This window comes from Euprymna scolopes, chromosome 37 (genome assembly GCF_053919585.1).
Source record: "Euprymna scolopes isolate OS-2025 chromosome 37, ASM5391958v1, whole genome shotgun sequence".
NCBI lineage: Eukaryota > Metazoa > Mollusca > Cephalopoda > Sepiida > Sepiolidae > Euprymna > Euprymna scolopes.
In genome coordinates, this window is record NC_136518.1 from 78,823,454 (window position 1) to 78,841,410 (window position 17,957).

Genomic DNA, 17,957 nt, shown 5'->3' on the forward strand with positions numbered 1-17,957 from the left:
TACTATGGTTTCATCTATTACCATTTTCTTACTATGGTTTCATCTATTACCATTTTCTTACTATGGTTTCGTCTATTAACATTTTCTTACTATGGTTTCGTCTATTACCATTTTCTTACTATGGTTTCGTCTATTACCATTTTCTTACTATGGTTTCGTCTATTACCATTTTCTTACTATGGTTTCGTCTATTACCATTTTCTTACTATGGTTTCGTCTATTACCATTTTCTTACTATGGTTTCGTCTATTACCATTTTCTTACTATGGTTTCGTCTATTACCATTTTCTTACTATGGTTTCGTCTATTACCATTTTCTTACTATGGTTTCGTCTATTACCATTTTCTTACTATGGTTTCGTCTATTACCATTTTCTTACTATGGTTTCGTCTATTACCATTTTCTTACTATGGTTTCGTCTATTACCATTTTCTTACTATGGTTTCGTCTATTACCATTTTCTTACTATGGTTTCGTCTATTACTATTTTTCTTACTATGGTTTCGTCTATTACTATTTTTCTTACTATGGTTTCGTCTATTACTCTCAGCTTTTTTCACTATATGTTATTTGACCCCCTCCCCCTCCCTCGCCCGTTCTTACTCTATACAGTTTCAGCCAGTTTTTCTTTTGGGCCCCAAAATCAACAGTTTAGTTCATTCCTGGGTGCTAATGCAAATAGTGATCCGCACTATTTTTTAAATCGTATTTCCAGATTTAATTAAAGTTTTATATGTTTTTTTATTCAATTGTAAGGTTAAAGTACAGAATTGGTACAAAACACCCTCCCCATGTTAAGAATGGCTTTTTAAATAATAACTCTATTATTTCAGCACGGATCACTCTCTGCATGAGTACCGATTCCTGTAATGACCTGTTCTCTGTTGAATGCAGGTGCAATGCTGGATTTGTGCAGTTCTTGGAAGTTCAACCTCCCAGGCTTTACTTTCTCTCTTTGAGGAGTAGTTAATTTATTGCTAATCGCCTGAGACGCCTTTGTTGGGGAATGTCAATGAGGCAGCACAAGCATCTTTTGCAGGGTCAGAGTTCTTCTCCTCTGGGGCGCTGACTTTTCAGTCCTACTTTTTTACCCTTGTGTCACATTTCTTGCAGTGGAAGAGAAATAGAAGTTCTACTTTGGTTGTTGCCATCACTTTTCTCTCATTTTGTTTCACATGATATCAAAGATGAAGCTGATTATGAAATTGTTGTGGTCCGGTTTAACAGGTTACAATTATAAGGTGAAAGAGTCCTGGGGCTCACTGCGAAACTATGAATGTACTCTCTGCTTGAAGGTAGAAATGCCTGGCCAGACAAATCCACATTGTCCATGGATATAGGGGTGTTAACTACCTCAGAACAGGAATGGCAGGGCGAATCAGAAAAATAGGTGAATTACTTAAATCATTTGTTATTTGTCTAGGTGATTAAGAACACCAGGCGACTCTGAAGACCACGGCAAACAGTGTCAGATAAAAATTTCTGTTTTTCTAAAAGCATTAAGATTAAATATTTCATAATATACTTTTTATAATGCTAAAATCACATCCAAAACTGTAAAACAATGAAATTTTATTTTTTAATGTAAAAAAAAAATTAAGTATAATGTGGACTTTTAGTCACCTATTCTTCCTATTCCCGAATAGCTGATTAGAATAGTCCATAATAAACAATAGGGAAGATTACCATAAAAATTAATACTATTTAGCCCATAGCTGGAGAGAAAAATAGTTAGAGAGAGGAAGGGATATATAGCAAAAAAAAAAAAAAAAATTATTTTTTGGTTTTATGTTATAGTCAGCTAATATCTTAATTTTCCGTGTGGTTGCTACCGGAACTGGTACAGGCAAAATCGTTCCTTCACTCTTGTCTCTCACCTATATATCTCTCCTTTGCATGTACTCTTTTTTTAAATTGCATTTTAGTGAAAACAGCTCTTTCCCATCTTTTTTTTTTTTTTTTTTTTTTTTTTTTTTAAGAAATTATTGAGAACATAAATATAAAATTCGAAATAAACTTTTTTATAATTTTGTTATTTTTATTGTATAGTTTTCAATAATGTCGTTTTATATTTGATTTCAATAAATCGCTTCAAAATACAAATACTGAATAACAAAAAAAGTGAACGTTCTGTTTTACTTCATCACTGGTTCCGGTAGCAGCCATGTAGAAAATTAAAGACGTCGGCTAACTATAACCAATTTTCTCTTTAAATTTTAAAAAAAAAAAAAAAATTGACTGGCTTTACAAACTCGTTTTATTCTGATTCAAATTATTTAACCCAAGTACAATGAATGACCCAACGGGTCATTTAAAAAAAATTTTTTTTTTAGTATGAATGCTTTTTATTAAAAGTTCATTTATAAGATGATCTTGTAAAGATTATATTTTTTTAACACCTTTTGAGGTGAAATTATATTATTCAAGGGAGGTAAATCGTTTACGGCTAACTGACTGCATTATAACTGTGTATATATATAATGTACAAAATAAAACTAATAGTAATAATTTCCTGATACCCCAAGGCAATTATTTTTTATTTTTAAATACTCTAACATAAAAATATAATTTTTATATATGATTACTTTTCTGAATTAATTATTTTTTTTCTTCTAAGGAAATCGCTCGTCAGATGCAAGAGAAAGAGAAGAGGAAATACGAACGCTACTTAGAAAAGCAACGGGAGCGCCAGTTAAAGAAGGAACGTGAGAAAATAGAAAAGCGTCTCGCCAAACAGACTGAGGAGGCACGCCTGATCAATACAGGTAAGTAATATATAAACACATTAAAAAAAAATAAACAATCCTCACTTTTAATTTATTTTGGTTTTAAATATTTAAATGAAAATTTTTTTTTAATAAAGAAAAGCTTAAGAGATATAGAGAAAAGAGCCACAAAGGATATTTATCGAAATTTAGGAAGCCGGCATCAACAGCAGGCATCATGTCACAGAATAGTAAAAGCCTTGCCTCCCATCCTGCTTACACTCTTAGTATTCTAGACTGTGAGGAATTTCTTTGTTCCATCCGTTACCATTTTCCACATGTCCATTTTTTTTTCTCTTTTTTTTTTTTAAGTTTCCTTAAGGACTTGGATTTTTTTTTTTTTTTTTTGGTTTGTTGCTTTAAAGAATCTAGACGTTTTTGTCTTGTTTTTTTTTTGTTTGTTTTTTTTTTAAGGAATCCTTTTAACAGAATAAGGGAATTGGCCTGTATATATTAATAGGTTCCTTTCATAACTTATAAACGAAAAGAACATTGATATATTTCTGTAGGAGATTCTGTTTAAAAAAAAAAGTTACAAAATTATTAAGAATGTAAAAATATTATCTTATTTTTATAATTATATCTTGTAAGTTATGTAATATAACTTGAGCGTTCGACACCATATAAAACGTATTGAAAATCATAACAAATGGAGATGTATATTTTTTTTTCTCTATTTTTGTTTCCTTTTACTTCCGTTGAAATTCTCAAAAATCAAGGAGTCCATTTCTCGGGGCTAACACTTAATCTCTACATGAGACGCATAGATATTTGAATATTCTATTACAGTTCTCTTTTACTTCTCAACCGTTAAATTAGTAAAGAAGTTTAGAATATTCGTTTTCCTCTCACTTACTGTTAGCAATGTTATAGTATATCTTTCTTCTAGTGTCTTGGTCTTATAGGATTCCAGGACAAGAATTCATCTAGTCTGGTGGCATATCCAACTTAGTGATATTACTGTAGGCAATATCACTTGAATAAGTACACCAATCCTTGTATAAGTCAGTGTAGGGTAACTATGACCAGAGAGCCTTTTTTAGGCTTTGAATTCTATATTATTTCGGATATTTAGTCAGGCTATGTCACAATGATTTATCGGAGAGGGACCTATATTTTCAGTGGTGTCCATGCTTCTATGCGTTTGTTAGTCCGGACTATTGCCAGATAATCGTCCATTAGTTTTTCCTGAAATTTTGCCACAAATTGTATTTCATTAAATAGATGTGCACAGTAAAAAAAAAATTTTTTTGCGAAAAATCCCGTTGCATCCTAAGGGGCTCAAAAGAAGTCAAAAATGTCCCAAAATGGCCAAAAATGACACGTTTTGCCCCATAACTTTTGATCCATCCATTAGATTTTTCTGAAACTTGGCCAATATATGGAGCCCAATGTTCTAAATATAAATCCAGTATGTGTGATCCTGGCAAAATTCTGGTTTGCATCCCCGGGGACCTTTAGTGGTGTTAAAAACGCCCCATTTTGTGGCTATTTTTTCATATTTCTCAACAAAAACTTGATATCTCTAACTATATAGTGGATTTTCACAGTATTCAACTCAAGTATACATGTGTTAAAGCCTGAAACTGCATACTTTTCCATTTACACTGGGATTCGGCATTCCCAGGGGTTCAAAAGAGGTCAAAAATGCTCCAAAATGGCTAAAAATTACACTTTTTGCCCCATAGCATTTGATCCATCCATTAGATTTTCCTGAAACTTTGCCAAAATGTGGAGGCCATTGTTCTTAATATAAATTCAGTATTGATGACCCTGGCAAAATTCTGATTCACATCCCTCTGGGACTTTTAGGACTAAAAACACATGCCTTTTTAGAGCTCTTTTGTTTTTCATATTACCCAAGAACTTGATATATATGTCTATATAGTAGTTATCCATGGTGCTGAATTCAAATATACATGTCTTAAGTTGTGAAACTGCACAGTTTGTCCATTTTCAATGGGATTCAGCCTTCCCATGAGCTCAAAAGGGGTCACAAATGCCCCAAAATTGCAAAAAATGACACTTTTTACTGCATAACTTTTACCCCATGCATTAGCTTTTTCTGAAACTTGGCGAAAATGTGAAGGCAACGTTGACCCTTCACACTTCTCGCATACATCATTTCTTCACTATTTTTGTGGCGTCATCTCACATGCAACACTAAAGGGGGACCACACATGGAAGGCTTGTCCAAATTAAATTAAAGGGGAATAAATAATGGTTGTGATCCAACAAATCATGACTATGTCGAGTTATTATTTGAGCTATGGCAAGAGAATATTATTATTTTAACTCTCGAGTATATATCCTACGCAGTTAGACAATCGAGAACCACATCGCTCTATCTAAAAACATAAGATATTAACTGATATATACTCGAGCTTCTGGGTTTGACTTTTACTCCTGATCTTAAATGGAACACGTACATCAAATCTGTTGCCAAATGTTGTTGTGCTTTGAAAATGTTCGGATCCTTCTATCGATCCAGTGGATATCTCACTGCTGATGCAATTTTCTATCTATATAAGAGCCAGGTACGTCCAAGGATGGAATACTGTTGCCACATCTGGGCAGGAGCTGCTAGAAAGGACTTGTCCTGCCTTGATAGAGTTCAAAATAGACTTTATAACCTTGTAGGAGATGTCTTTTTCTCTTCCCTGCAGCCTCTATCTCACAGAAGAGATGTTGCGAGTTTGTCTCTGCTTTATCGTTATTTTCATGGCAAGTACTCAACTGAGCTTCAATCTATGGCCCTCCCTCGCCAAACTTTCACAAGAAACACTCATCTAGCTGAAAACACTATCAATAATTTCCACACTCTTTATCTGTGCCTAAACCTAAATGTAGATTCCATGAACAAAGCTTCTTTCTTAGAACTGCATGCCCGTGGAATTGTCTTCCGTTTTCCTGCTTTCTAGCTGACTACAATATGGTTGTCTTCAAGTCCAACATAAACAAGTTCTTGATGAGCCGTTCCACTTTAGTTAACAAATTTACCAAATTTCCATTACTAACGATTACTATATTGTCCAATTGACTATTGTACACTCTTAACCCTTATCCTCAACTGGTCTCTGAGCCTTGATAAGTAGTTATGCCTATGTAAAAAAAAAAAAAAAAAGTCTCCATTTTTCTAAGCATTCGGAATTTGCAATTAACTCATCAAGTGAACCACCTCTTACTCTCTATCACTTTCACCCTTTCTTCTCACTGTGTTGTTTGGTCCCCCTTTCCCTGCTCTTATTCTATATGCATCGTTTATCACTCTCACTTCTGTACCCCCTCCCTCTTCTTTTTATATATTAGCATTCGAAGTAATAAAGAAATTGGAATAAACAATCCATTATAAACAAAAGAGAGTATTACCAGATGAAATAATACTGTCCAACTCATAATGAGAGGGAAGGGGAGGGATATTTTGAATTTTGTCTGTACTCTTTTATATTCAAGCAGATCTATTTGGCATGACGGGCATAGTGTTCACTTGTGGTCAGAGAGAATGGGTTTCAATCCTCAGGTTATATCCATCATTACAAAAATGCTATTTGATACTGGCTTGCTAAACACTCAGTTATTCCAACTGCATCGTTTATCACTGTCACTTCTGTCATCCCTGCTCTTCTCTTTATTATATTTTAACCACACAAAATGCATGTAGTGTAGTCATGTTGAGGGAACTTTGTTTGTGCTTTGAATACCATGTTATTTTGAATATTTAGTCAGGGTTTACTTGTAGGGGCCCTGTCGATGAGGTATTAGAATACGCCGACTGCCCCCCTGCAGAGGGTAAAAGTCCCTCAATGGGGGTCCTGGATATGACCTTAAACTATATCCAGAGGTGAGGCCCCAGCTTGTGGGCTTTGGGGAGTGTGGAGCCACCCTTTAATTACCATTGCTCCCAGGTCCACTCTGACCTGGAGTGGTAGTACCTGTTAAGGTCCCAACTATGGGTTAAATAGAAACCGACGTGAAAACAACAAATATATTCTATTAAAAAATCTTTGGATTCGGCATTAAATAATCCGAAAAGGGTTGATATGCCGTTAAAACAACCAACCAACTTGTAGGAGATGATATCCTCATGCCAGGTTGTCCTGACAAACTCCTTTACAGAAAGACCTTAGACACTTGAGGATAATGTCTTGTAGACATTCAAGTTCTGTGTGCATGTACAAATGATAATGATAGTGTAATGATTATTACATTTGTGCAGGTAAATAAAGCTTGAAATGAACTCGTTAAAATTTAAACTTGTAGTGGGCCTATATTATTGATACTGTTCTATTTAAAAATATTGAGTACTCTATTTTCATTATAGAACAACTTTTTTTTTAATAACTACTTATTTATAAAAGTTAAAAGAATACCTGTCCTAAGATAAGCAAAATTAATTCATTGAACAGAACAGTTTTGCACCACTTTTATAAAAAATAAAATCAAGATATAATGATACTAATTCTTATGTCTAAAATCCTTATTCCAGTCATATATATATATATATATATATATATGTAAAAATGGAGTCTTCCATTAAATCCTAACATATAAGGTTTAGGCAACTATTTTGTCCAAAATTCACACAAATCATTTGTTTATCATAGGATGATCCACATTTTTTAGAACCACTGCTAACCTCAGTCGATGCAAATGATTCCCACAAGACAGAGCAAACAGTAAACCTCAGGTTTTACATCAAAGTTCTCCTTCTCCTAAATGCATGTCTTAATGAAGACTCTCCCAATATTTTTTTAAATGTGCCCCCAAATACCAACCCGGAAATTTCTACATCCTGGCACAATACATACAGCACCTAATATTTTTAAATGTTGCCTATCTGGTACTGGCCAGGTTTCTCATTGCTTAACATTCGTGATCTGGCGAGAACCGGTGTGTCACTGTGATTATGCTGTGTGTGTGTGTGCACATCTATAAAAATATATATATATATATAATTGTTATCAAAGAATATATCTTTAACAAAGCAAAACTTATCAAGATAAAAGCTCAACACTATCAAGGGGAGCAGAAATTAATATTAAAATTTAATATATATATATATATATATATATATACCCAGCACGAGTGATTACAGAAACATGTATGTACATATGTAGCCATCAATGTTTGTATAAATAAATTTATATGTATATGCAAACACCTAGAAACAGTTTATTATTCCTAATTTGCATATTTATTTTTATACAGTTTATAATAAACTAATATTCTCTAATATATATTTAAAATTCATATTGTCATATTTTCTGATATATACAAAATCGTAAAAGATCTGATGTTGTCGAGGAACCATAAAAAATAGTATTCTTATGATTAGACATTTTTAGATGCCTGCAAAAAAAAAATCCATTATTGTATTTTATCTTTTAATGGGAGGGGGGGGTATAGATTTGGGTATCGTGTAATTTTGACAAGCGTTTTTAAGGAAAACACATTAAAATTATTGATTGAAATAAATGATGCTCAAAGTGACAAATAATATTAGCAGCATATATATATATATATACACACACACACACACACACACACACACACACACAACTTAATCTCTTGTAACAGCTGCTGGTGACAATATCTCTTCATCTCTACTGAACTTGTTACCTCCTCCCTCCTCCTCCCTGCAACACTGGATTTTACTAAACTGGAAACCATGTGGAACTGTGTGGCCGGTGCTGTAACTGTTTAAATGTTTGCAGCCAATTTGATGTGACTCTATTAATTATTGGCAATGTTGACCTTGACAACGACTGGCAACCAGTACCGAATTAGTATCAAAATCAGAAAGATGAGTTTCCACTAGAAAGCAAAACTTTTTTACATCACAGTTGACCCTGTCAGACAGCAACTTTATTATCAATCTGTGTATTATGACATACAACCTTAAGTTCCAAGCCTCTGTTTGACATAAAAGATAGGTTTTCTTGCTTTTTTTCCTGAAAACAAATGTTGCCCCCCTAACATCTACAGTCTTCATCAGCAGAATTGTGACCGAAGAGGTTCAGAATTGTCAGGCCTAGTATACAGTGATACGAGCCCTTCTTTTTGTGAGCTGATTTATTTAATCCCAGCTGATAGTGACAGCAAGAATATATGTAAAGATGCTATTTTAACTGAAGTTTGACAGACCCTTGTATGGAAAATGTGGAGTGGAATGTCCTCCAGACATTATCACCTCCCTAATGAAGTGTGTAGTGTCTGTTCTCTCGATATGATACCATTCTCCCAGGCATTATCTCCTGTTAGGTCCAGTATGCAGTGAAAATACGAGCCCTTCTTTATAAGAGATGCTATTTTAACTAAAATGTAACAGACTAACAAACCAACTCACAGAGCTTTGTATCAAAGAAAATAAAATGATCTGGGATAAACTTTTACCTACACTTTATATAGCAGGACATATTCAGGTAAAGGCTGAATCCTTGACCGTCACTTTGCAATAAAATGGGACCAAAAAATGGTTGGTTACATTTAATAAAATGAAGACAACATGCCTTTTCTTATCAGAAACCTTTCCAATCACTGACTGTTATAGATAATAGCACCCCTTCGCAAGTACCCAGTGTTCAAACTTCTCAGCCTAACGTTCACAAGTAATATGAATTGGAATACATAGAAGATACTGCCACGTCTGCTGATTATTGTCCTTATTATTGGTCCCCTGACAACAGAGGGATTGGACTGTTTGTCTGTTCGTTCATTTGCACTTTTTCTCAATAACCACGCCTTGGACTTAAAAATTTTGCACAAATATTAGTCATGGTGAAAGTAAATTTTTGCTGGAACAGATTTTCTGGGATCATTGTGGTTACCTTCCTAGGGGCCATTATAAGGGTAAAACTGCCTCCAAATCATTTAAGCATTTATTTGTTCGCACTTTTTCTCAATAACAATGCCTTGGATTTAAAAAAAAAAAATTGCACAAACATTAGTCATGGTGAAAGCTTGTTTATTTCTTTTGTTTGGAGATATTGTAAGAAAAATTTGTTTATTTTTAAAGTCATGCAAAACTAAATTTAGTTTTAATCAATTTCCTTGTGATCAGTAAAATTAACCGATTTTAGGGCTGACCAGTATCAATGGATGAACATTTGAGAATACCAGGTACTAAATGGGGGGAGGGCGGGTGTTTTCGCAAAAAAAAGTCCTGAAAATGTCTTTATCAAGTATTTCAGTATAACCATTATCCATACGTATTCACACAACAGAACATCTGTCTTCTGGACAGAATATATGTTCTCAATTACATGGTGAAGCTTTCTGAAGAGTTTTATGCTATGTTATCGCTAATTTAAAAAATATTTGTTCAAAGCGACATTCATAAAAAAATGTACCCCCTTGTTCGTTCACCTTTGGCTTTCTGTATGTTGTGTTCATTGTTGTGTGGTAGCCAAGAGATAAGCAATATCTCAACAAGTCTTACTAAATAACATTTAGTCTTCATCTAGCTTTAACCAATTTCTTGGCTGACCTGACCTGAAATTGAAAATCTACATCAGATCTGGTGCCAAAATCACTGGAAAATGGTGGGATCATTCCACTGCTCATGAATCTTCTACCTGTATAAGTCAAATATGTCCTAAGCTAGAAAACTGCTGCCACTTATTGGGTGGAGCTCCTAAGCGCCTCCTTTCTTGCTTTAACAGGGTACAGAACTATCTTTTGTTTACTCCCCCCCCCTATTCACTGCTACACCTTGATTAACAATTCTATTTTAATTTCCTTTGTGTCTTGGTAAACAACTCCCTCTCCATTGTTCTACTGATAAACTTATTTCCTCTTTTTTTTTTTTTTTTTTTTTTTCCTAACACTTGGAGGGTGCGTAACGTCCATGGTATCACATGAAAAAAGGAGTCCTAGAATGCTATTACAATGCAGAAATGTTTAAACTTTTATTCCTGTAAAAATTCTTTTAATTGCAGATGGTGTTGAACAACAAGTAGGTGAAGCTATGGAAGCTTTAAATATACAAAATCGTTCTAATATCAGGTGAGTACAATCCTTGTGTGTTAACATTGGCTGTACTAAAAAAATGGAATTAGCAATCAAAGTTCAAGTTTCATCTGAGGCACTTAAAAACTAAAATTCATCTTTGGTTTAGAAATTTGAATTTACCTATTTTCTGTCTGTATTACATTGTATGATTGACTCAATTTTATGAAAAAAAATTTTTACTTGGGAGTCACCACTTATTAAGGCCTGAATGACACTCAAGGATAAGGGTTAATGAATGTAAGGTGGTAGTGTGGTAATCTTTAATGGTGTCAATTGGGTAGAATTCAATTATTTATGGGGACGGTTCAACAAGAATTTGTTTACATTAGATTTGAAGGCTACCATGTTGTAGTTAATGTTGTTTTGATTGGTAACAACACTGGACTCAAAAGCAAGAATAATCTTGGTAAATAATGGCTAAATTAACTACTCCTTTTAATTATTGGTAATTATCACCAAAAATAATTTCTTGAAGAGTTGCATGTAAAAAATTCTGTGAGTTAAGGTGAACCCTATTGGTTCCTTTTATAAGTATAATGTCTGAATAATTTTTTTTTTTTTTTTTTTTTTTTAATTCCCAAAAGAAAGTTTAATTTTTACAAGTGATCACATAAGCATAATGTTTAATTAATCACAGAAATTTGAATTGGGAGCGACAGCTTTTGGAGAGAAGGAAAAACAACAGTGTTTATTAAGTTAACGATTTTACCTTAGCAACATGTTAAGAATGCTATACAACCGGAAATGGTAAATGTGCAGAATGCGGAAGTGCCTTTGTGAGAATTAATCAAAAGAAGAGAAGTGATTTTCCTAGTCTTGGTCTTTTCTATCCATACTTTATGGCATTTGTTCTTCGGAATTGTCTGATCTAATCCCTGCTTCCTTTGTCCCAGCTTGTTTGACACCTTGGTCTAGTGGTCTTCATGAATTCACTGTTTTAATACCTAATTGTAATACAGCTTTTTATTCCTGGTGTTTCTTTCCAAAAAACTGGAAGATTGTGGAACTCTCTTCCTACTCACGATTTTCCTTCTACCTAACCCTAACCTTCTACCTACAGCCTTGGTCTTTTCAATTTTTGCAGCCCAGATGTAACAATAATACTCCATGAATGAGCAAATTGTGGCCTTCTAAAAATATAAGATACTCTCTAGTGTGAGTAATTTTCTAGTATAGTAGAGGGATCCCACCTTTGCAGCAACAGTGGCAATGTCCTCAATGTATTTGCTCCAATTCATGTTGCCTGTGAATGTTGAAGAGTTCGAAGGATGAGCTCTCAGGTACGATGTTATTTGTCATGGCAATCAGTGGTTGAAAAGATTTTTTTTGTAGTTGTTAAATGAAAGAGGTTTATTCTGAGTAGCATTAAATTTTGCTATCCATTTACGACCAGATTCCACTGCAGACTGAAGGTCATTTTCTAGTGTTTCTGCCATTGCCTTGCATATGTGTACATTCGTTTTACCCTCATGTCTGTTATAGTGTGAGATGTCATCAACAAATATATCCATCTTATTTTTTTTTATTTTTTATATTGCATTTTCACCCCAAACAAGGCACATTGCCACTTTGTTGTAGGAGGCTACTATCAGGGACATAAGCATCAGGGGTAGTGTGTAGGAAGTTGGGCAGCAAGATATCAGTTCACGTTACACTTGAACTTCTGCATGTCAGTACAGTCGAGGAAGCAGGGACCCGGAAGGAAATTCCAAAGTCTAGCTGTTCTGGGGAAGAAATTATTGGAGTAGAAGGCTCTCTGGCATCTAGGGATCTCTACTGTGAAGGAGTGGGATTTAGCTGCTTGTTGGGTTTGTCGGGGGTATTTATGTCGAGGGGGCACAAGTGCTTGTAGTTCGTCAGAGCATTCACCGTTAATGTACTTGTAGAACACGCAGAGGGATGCAACATTTCGTCGATGTGACAGAGGCTGAAGTTTAGCTGACAGTTCAGGACCTATCAGATTGGCGACTCTCTTTTGAACCTTGTCTAGAAGTGAGAGACTAGTGGCTGATGCACCAACCCAAATATGACAACAATACTCCAGACATGGGCGAATGGTGGCCTTATAGAGGTATAGGATACTTTCAGGCGTTAATAGCTTTCTAGCACGGTAAAGAGAACCCACCTTCTTCGCAGCGGTCTTGGCAATGTTCTCAATGTAATTGTTCCAACTCATGTTTCCTGTGAACGTTAGGCCAAGGAGTTTAACAGATGTACTTTCTGATAAAAAGTCATTGGCCATTGCTATTGGCGGTGAGGAAGGTTTCTTGTAATTATTGAAGGAAACAAGTTTAGTCTTGGCAGCATTGAAGGTGACCATCCATTTTTGTCCCCATTCCACTACGGATCGGAAGTCTTCCTTTAGTGTTTCTGCCATTTCTTTAGATATGTGTTCATTTGTTTTCCTGTCGTGTCTGTTATAGAGCATGGTGCCGTCAGCATATATACCCATCTCACAGACAATTTTGTCAGAGAGGTCATTTATGAATATTAGGAATAACAGAGGTCCAAGGATAGAACCCTCAAGCACTCCCGCATTTATATCATATTGTTTAGATGTATGATCGTCAAAGGCAACCTGGATTTTTCTCTTATCTAAGAAGGATCTAATTATTTTATGTATTCTTCCAGTGATGCTGTATGATTTGATTTTCTTGAGAAGACCCACATGCCATACCCTGTCAAAAGCCTTAGATATATCTAGAGTTACCGCTCTACCCTCCCCCATTTTGTCCAATGACTGGTATATACGTTCTGAGATTACAGTTAGCATGTCTGCTGTGGAACGGGCTTGCCTAAATCCATATTGTTGGTCAGTCAGAAGTTTAGCATCTGTTATATGTAGAGCTTGGTTAATTATGGTCTCAAATATTTTGGCGAAAAGTGGGAGGAGGCTAATGGGGCGATAATTTACTGGGTCAGTTCTTTCGCTAGAATTCTTGAAAACTGGCACTACAGAAGCAGTTTTCCAGCAGGCAGGAAAGCAAGATTCATTAAGGCATTTGTTGTAAAGTTTGGAGAGAATTGGAGCTACTTTGGCGGCGCACTTTTTTAATAGCACAGCCAGGATGAGATCAGGTCCACATGCTTTTACAGTGTCAAGATTTCTTATGATAGCATGCACATGAGAAGGGGTGATTTTCAGATCATCTAGTGTGGCGTCTGTCTGCAAAGGAAAGTCAGGGAGGGAGTGGTTAGCAGAGTCCAGTGTGGAATTGGAGGCAAACCATCTGGCAAGCATGTTAGCCTTCTCAACTGCAGAGCAAAGAACCTCATTGTTGGATAGTGGGGGGAATTGTTGATTTCCCATTATTTACTACACTGTTGTAGATTTTCCAGAAGTCTCGAATTCCTAATTTCTGTACTTTGATGCATTTTTGGGTGGTTTCAGTAAATTCTCTCTTAGCTATCGCTATTTCTTTCTTACAGTTATTTCTGGCTTCTATGTACTTCTGTCTGTTTGAACTGGACTTATGTTGGTTAAATTTGTGGTACGCATGCTACTTTTGCGCTATGACAGCTGCACAAGTTGAAGTGAACCATTGAGGAGAGTGGGGTTTGCTATAGAATTTGTATGTGGGAACATGTGCTTCAATTGCCGCTTTGAACCATTCAATGGTTTCATTTGTGACATGTTCAGCAGGAAGTGAAAAGATATTTTGCCATGGAGCGTCCCTGATGAGGTCCCTGATGGCTTCCCAGTCAGCCTTTTTATAATATCACGTTGTTTTGAGCAGTGGCTCTTCAGTTTTGACTTTAGAGTTTAGGGCGATTTCAACCATTACCACTGCATGATCGGTGTTCTCAAGAGCGCTGTGGGCATTTGTTACACAGTCATCAGGAACTGTGGTCAGAAACAGATCTAGAATTTATGCATGTTGTTCTTGCTGGTCTGGGAAACGGGTTAGAAACGTAGCCATCTGTGATAGGGAATGAGATATAGAGAAGTTACATGTTGTGGTACCAGCTGCGTCTGTAAGTAGAAAATCACAGCCAATTGCTGTGGTGGACATTAAAGTCACCAAATACATGCACTTGTGGACTAGTGTTGAGGGAAAGTGGCGTATCTATGCTTTCAGACACTTTGTTTATTAGGGTATAGTCCTGGGTCAAGGGAGAGCGGTAGAGAAAATAAAAGTAGCTAATGTTATGTTGCAGGTTAAGTCTAAAGCATGTAAAGCTTGATCATCCGATTCTAGTTTTGTTTCTCTAGTCAAGGGAAGGGTATTACGAATGTAGGCTCCAAGCCCATGCATATGTCTGTCAGAGTCCTTACGGCAGAGTGGGAGGTATCCATGCATGTTAAAGTAGTTAGAGGGGATGGAGGAGTGTAGGTTAGTCTCACTTAGTGCTAAGATATCCGGGGTGTTTGTTAGGAGAAATGCTTCAACATCATTTAAATTAGTTCTAAGCCCATGGATGTTCGTAAATGCGAGCCTCAAGGGAGAAGGAAAGTTGGTTTTGAGTTTTGGCCTGGTTTTAGTGTAATTTTTTAATGTACTGTCATTTTTATTTTTAAGAGTTTCAGTTTAGGTAAGGGGTGCTGAGCAAGTGGTTATGCAGAATACAAGACATGCAACACAGGCAGACCATCAGCTGTCCGTCCATCTATTAGGGTTGTGGCCTCAGGATAGCCCACCAGGGATGAGTGCAGGGCCCCTTTCCATGCGCGACATGGCACTACAAACATCCCGATATTATACAACTGTTGATGGAGCAGCCGCTCTAAGGGATCCTGTACTATAAGTCGGGAACAGCAGCCAGGAACTGTCTATCTGCTACCCTCAACCCATCAGCTGATGGTCAACCCAATCTGCTTGCACTGGCATTACGGTATTCAAGCACTCCCAAGTGCCCAGTTTAAGGGTTGGGATATGTCAGGAGTGAGGAAAAACGGCGTTCATTGCCCTAGTCAGGAAACAAGATCGACCACCGAGTGTTTCTGTCGACTCCCAGTGACACCAATTTATTAGAGAGGTCATTTATGAATATCGGGAATGATAAAGGTGCTAGGATTGAACCTTGAGGCAAACATAGATTAATATCGTAGTGTTTAGACATATAGCCATTGAGGACAACCTGGATTTTTCTCTTGTCTATGAAGGATATTATGTTGAGTATTTGTCCAAAATATTATCAAATTTTTGCGAGAAGCCCTTCATGTCAAACCTTGTCAAATGTTTTAGATATATTAAGAGCTACAGTTCTAGCTTCCTCAGTCTTATCGAGTGCATTGTAAATATGTTCAGAGATGATGCTTAAAAAATCGACAGTAGCACAAGCTTACCTAAATTCATACTGGTGCTTAGAAAGAAGCTTAGTATTTACAAGATGGTGGATTAGTGTTTGATAATTGACTCAAAGATTTTAGCAAAGACAGTGAGGGTGGGAGACTGATGAGGCGATTAATGAGCAAGTCAGTTCTTTCGCCACAATTCTTGAATACTGGTACCACAGAGGCAGTTTTCCAGTTATCAAGGAAGCAAGACTCTGCTAGGCATTTGTTGAAGAATTTGGAAAGGATAGGAGCTAGTTCAGTGGAGCATTTCTTAATTAGTATGTCAGGGAGGAGATCACATGGAGGTGTCTAGGTTTGTTATTATATCACAGACGTGTATGAGAAGGGGTGATTTTTCAGATCTACAAGTTTGGCTTCTGTCCATAAAGGGAAAGTTGGGAAGGGAGTGCTTTGTGGGATCTAAACTAGAGTTGGAGGCAAATTACTAAGCAAGCAGGTCAGCCTTTTCGGTTCTTGTGCAAGTGACCTCATGTTTGTTGGATAGTGGGGGAAATTGTTGATTGTTCAGTATTCACTACACTATTATAAATTTTCCAGAAATTGCAAGCTCCTAATTTCTATGATTCTATATGTTTCCTGATCATTTTGCCTTCTATTATATGAAGGAAAGGTGTCTGTTAGTGTGAATGTATGTACGTTTGCATGTCTTGCTAAAATTTTCAAAATCCAAATCGAATAAGAATGATTCTGGCATTGTCTTAAAGCGCAGGGACTCAGATGCATAATACGTGAAATTGAGAACAAATATTCATTTTTTTTCTACCTTAATGACTGCAGAATCTGATTGGGGTGGTGGGGGTCACGTAAAATCTTTTTGATTTTAACATCGGCACATGCATGAACCACTTCACATCTGCGATACGTTAAGTAGATAAATTTGCAATGTTATTGTATGATTCACCGTAGCCGAATGAGTTAGAGAGTTGTCTCATAACTATTAGTTTTTGCGTTCACAATAGTCTTACAGCAGACATTTTTTTTTTTTTTTTTTTAAACGTTTATTTCAGTAAGCTTTTACATCTAAACATGGTTGAAAGATTTTTTTAAATATTTTTTGTTTTGGACTTTGTATTATTTACTTACCTCAAAACAAATAATTAGAACTTTTTATTTATTTATTTATTTTATTTTTTTTTTGCAGTTAATTCAATTTTTCTTATTTTGATTTTTTTTTTTATCAGTGGTTATATAAATCATATTTTTTTTTTTTATCAGTGGTTATATAAATCATATTTTTTTTTATCAGTGGTTATATAAATCATATTTTTTTTTATCAGTGGTTATATAAATCATATTTTTTTTTATCAGTGATTATATAAATCATATTTTTTTTTTATCAGTGGTTATATAAATCATATTTTTTTTTTTTTTTATCAGTGGTTATATAAATCATATTTTTTTTTATCAGTGGTTATATAAATCATATTTTTTTTTATCAGTGGTTATATAAATCATATTTTTTTTTTATCAGTGGTTATATAAATCATATTTTTTTTTATCAGTGGTTATATAAATCATATTTTTTTTTTATCAGTGGTTATATAAATCATTTTTTTTTTTTTTATCAATGGTTATATAAATCATATTTTTTTTTTATCAGTGGTTATATAAATCATATTTTTTTTTTTTTATCAGTGGTTATATAAATCATATTTTTTTTTATCAGTGGTTATATAAATCATATTTTTTTTTATCAGTGGTTATATAAATCATATTTTTTTATCAGTGGTTATATAAATCATATTTTTTTTTTATCAGTGGTTATATAAATCATATTTTTTTTTTATCAGTGGTTATATAAATCATATTTTTTTTTATCAGTGGTTATATAAATCATATTTTTTTTTTATCAGTGGTTATATAAATCATATTTTTTTTTTTT

At 35.0% G+C, this 17,957-nt stretch overlaps 1 protein-coding gene across 8 annotated transcripts in view; it reads left to right on the forward strand.

Annotated features, from left to right (window-relative positions):
- LOC145261241 (uncharacterized) overlaps positions 1-17,957 on the forward strand; it is a 576,350-nt gene that overhangs the window by 371,554 nt on the left and 186,839 nt on the right. For all 8 annotated transcript variants that reach the window (XR_013864431.1, XM_080119616.1, XM_080119619.1 and 5 more), the window contains 2 exons: positions 2,619-2,766; positions 10,704-10,770. Coding sequence is in view for 7 of the 8 variants with exons in the window: in XM_080119616.1 (XP_079975742.1) it covers positions 2,619-2,766; positions 10,704-10,770 (215 nt within the window). In the remaining variant the exon portion in view is untranslated. The remainder of the gene's footprint in view (positions 1-2,618; positions 2,767-10,703; positions 10,771-17,957) is intronic.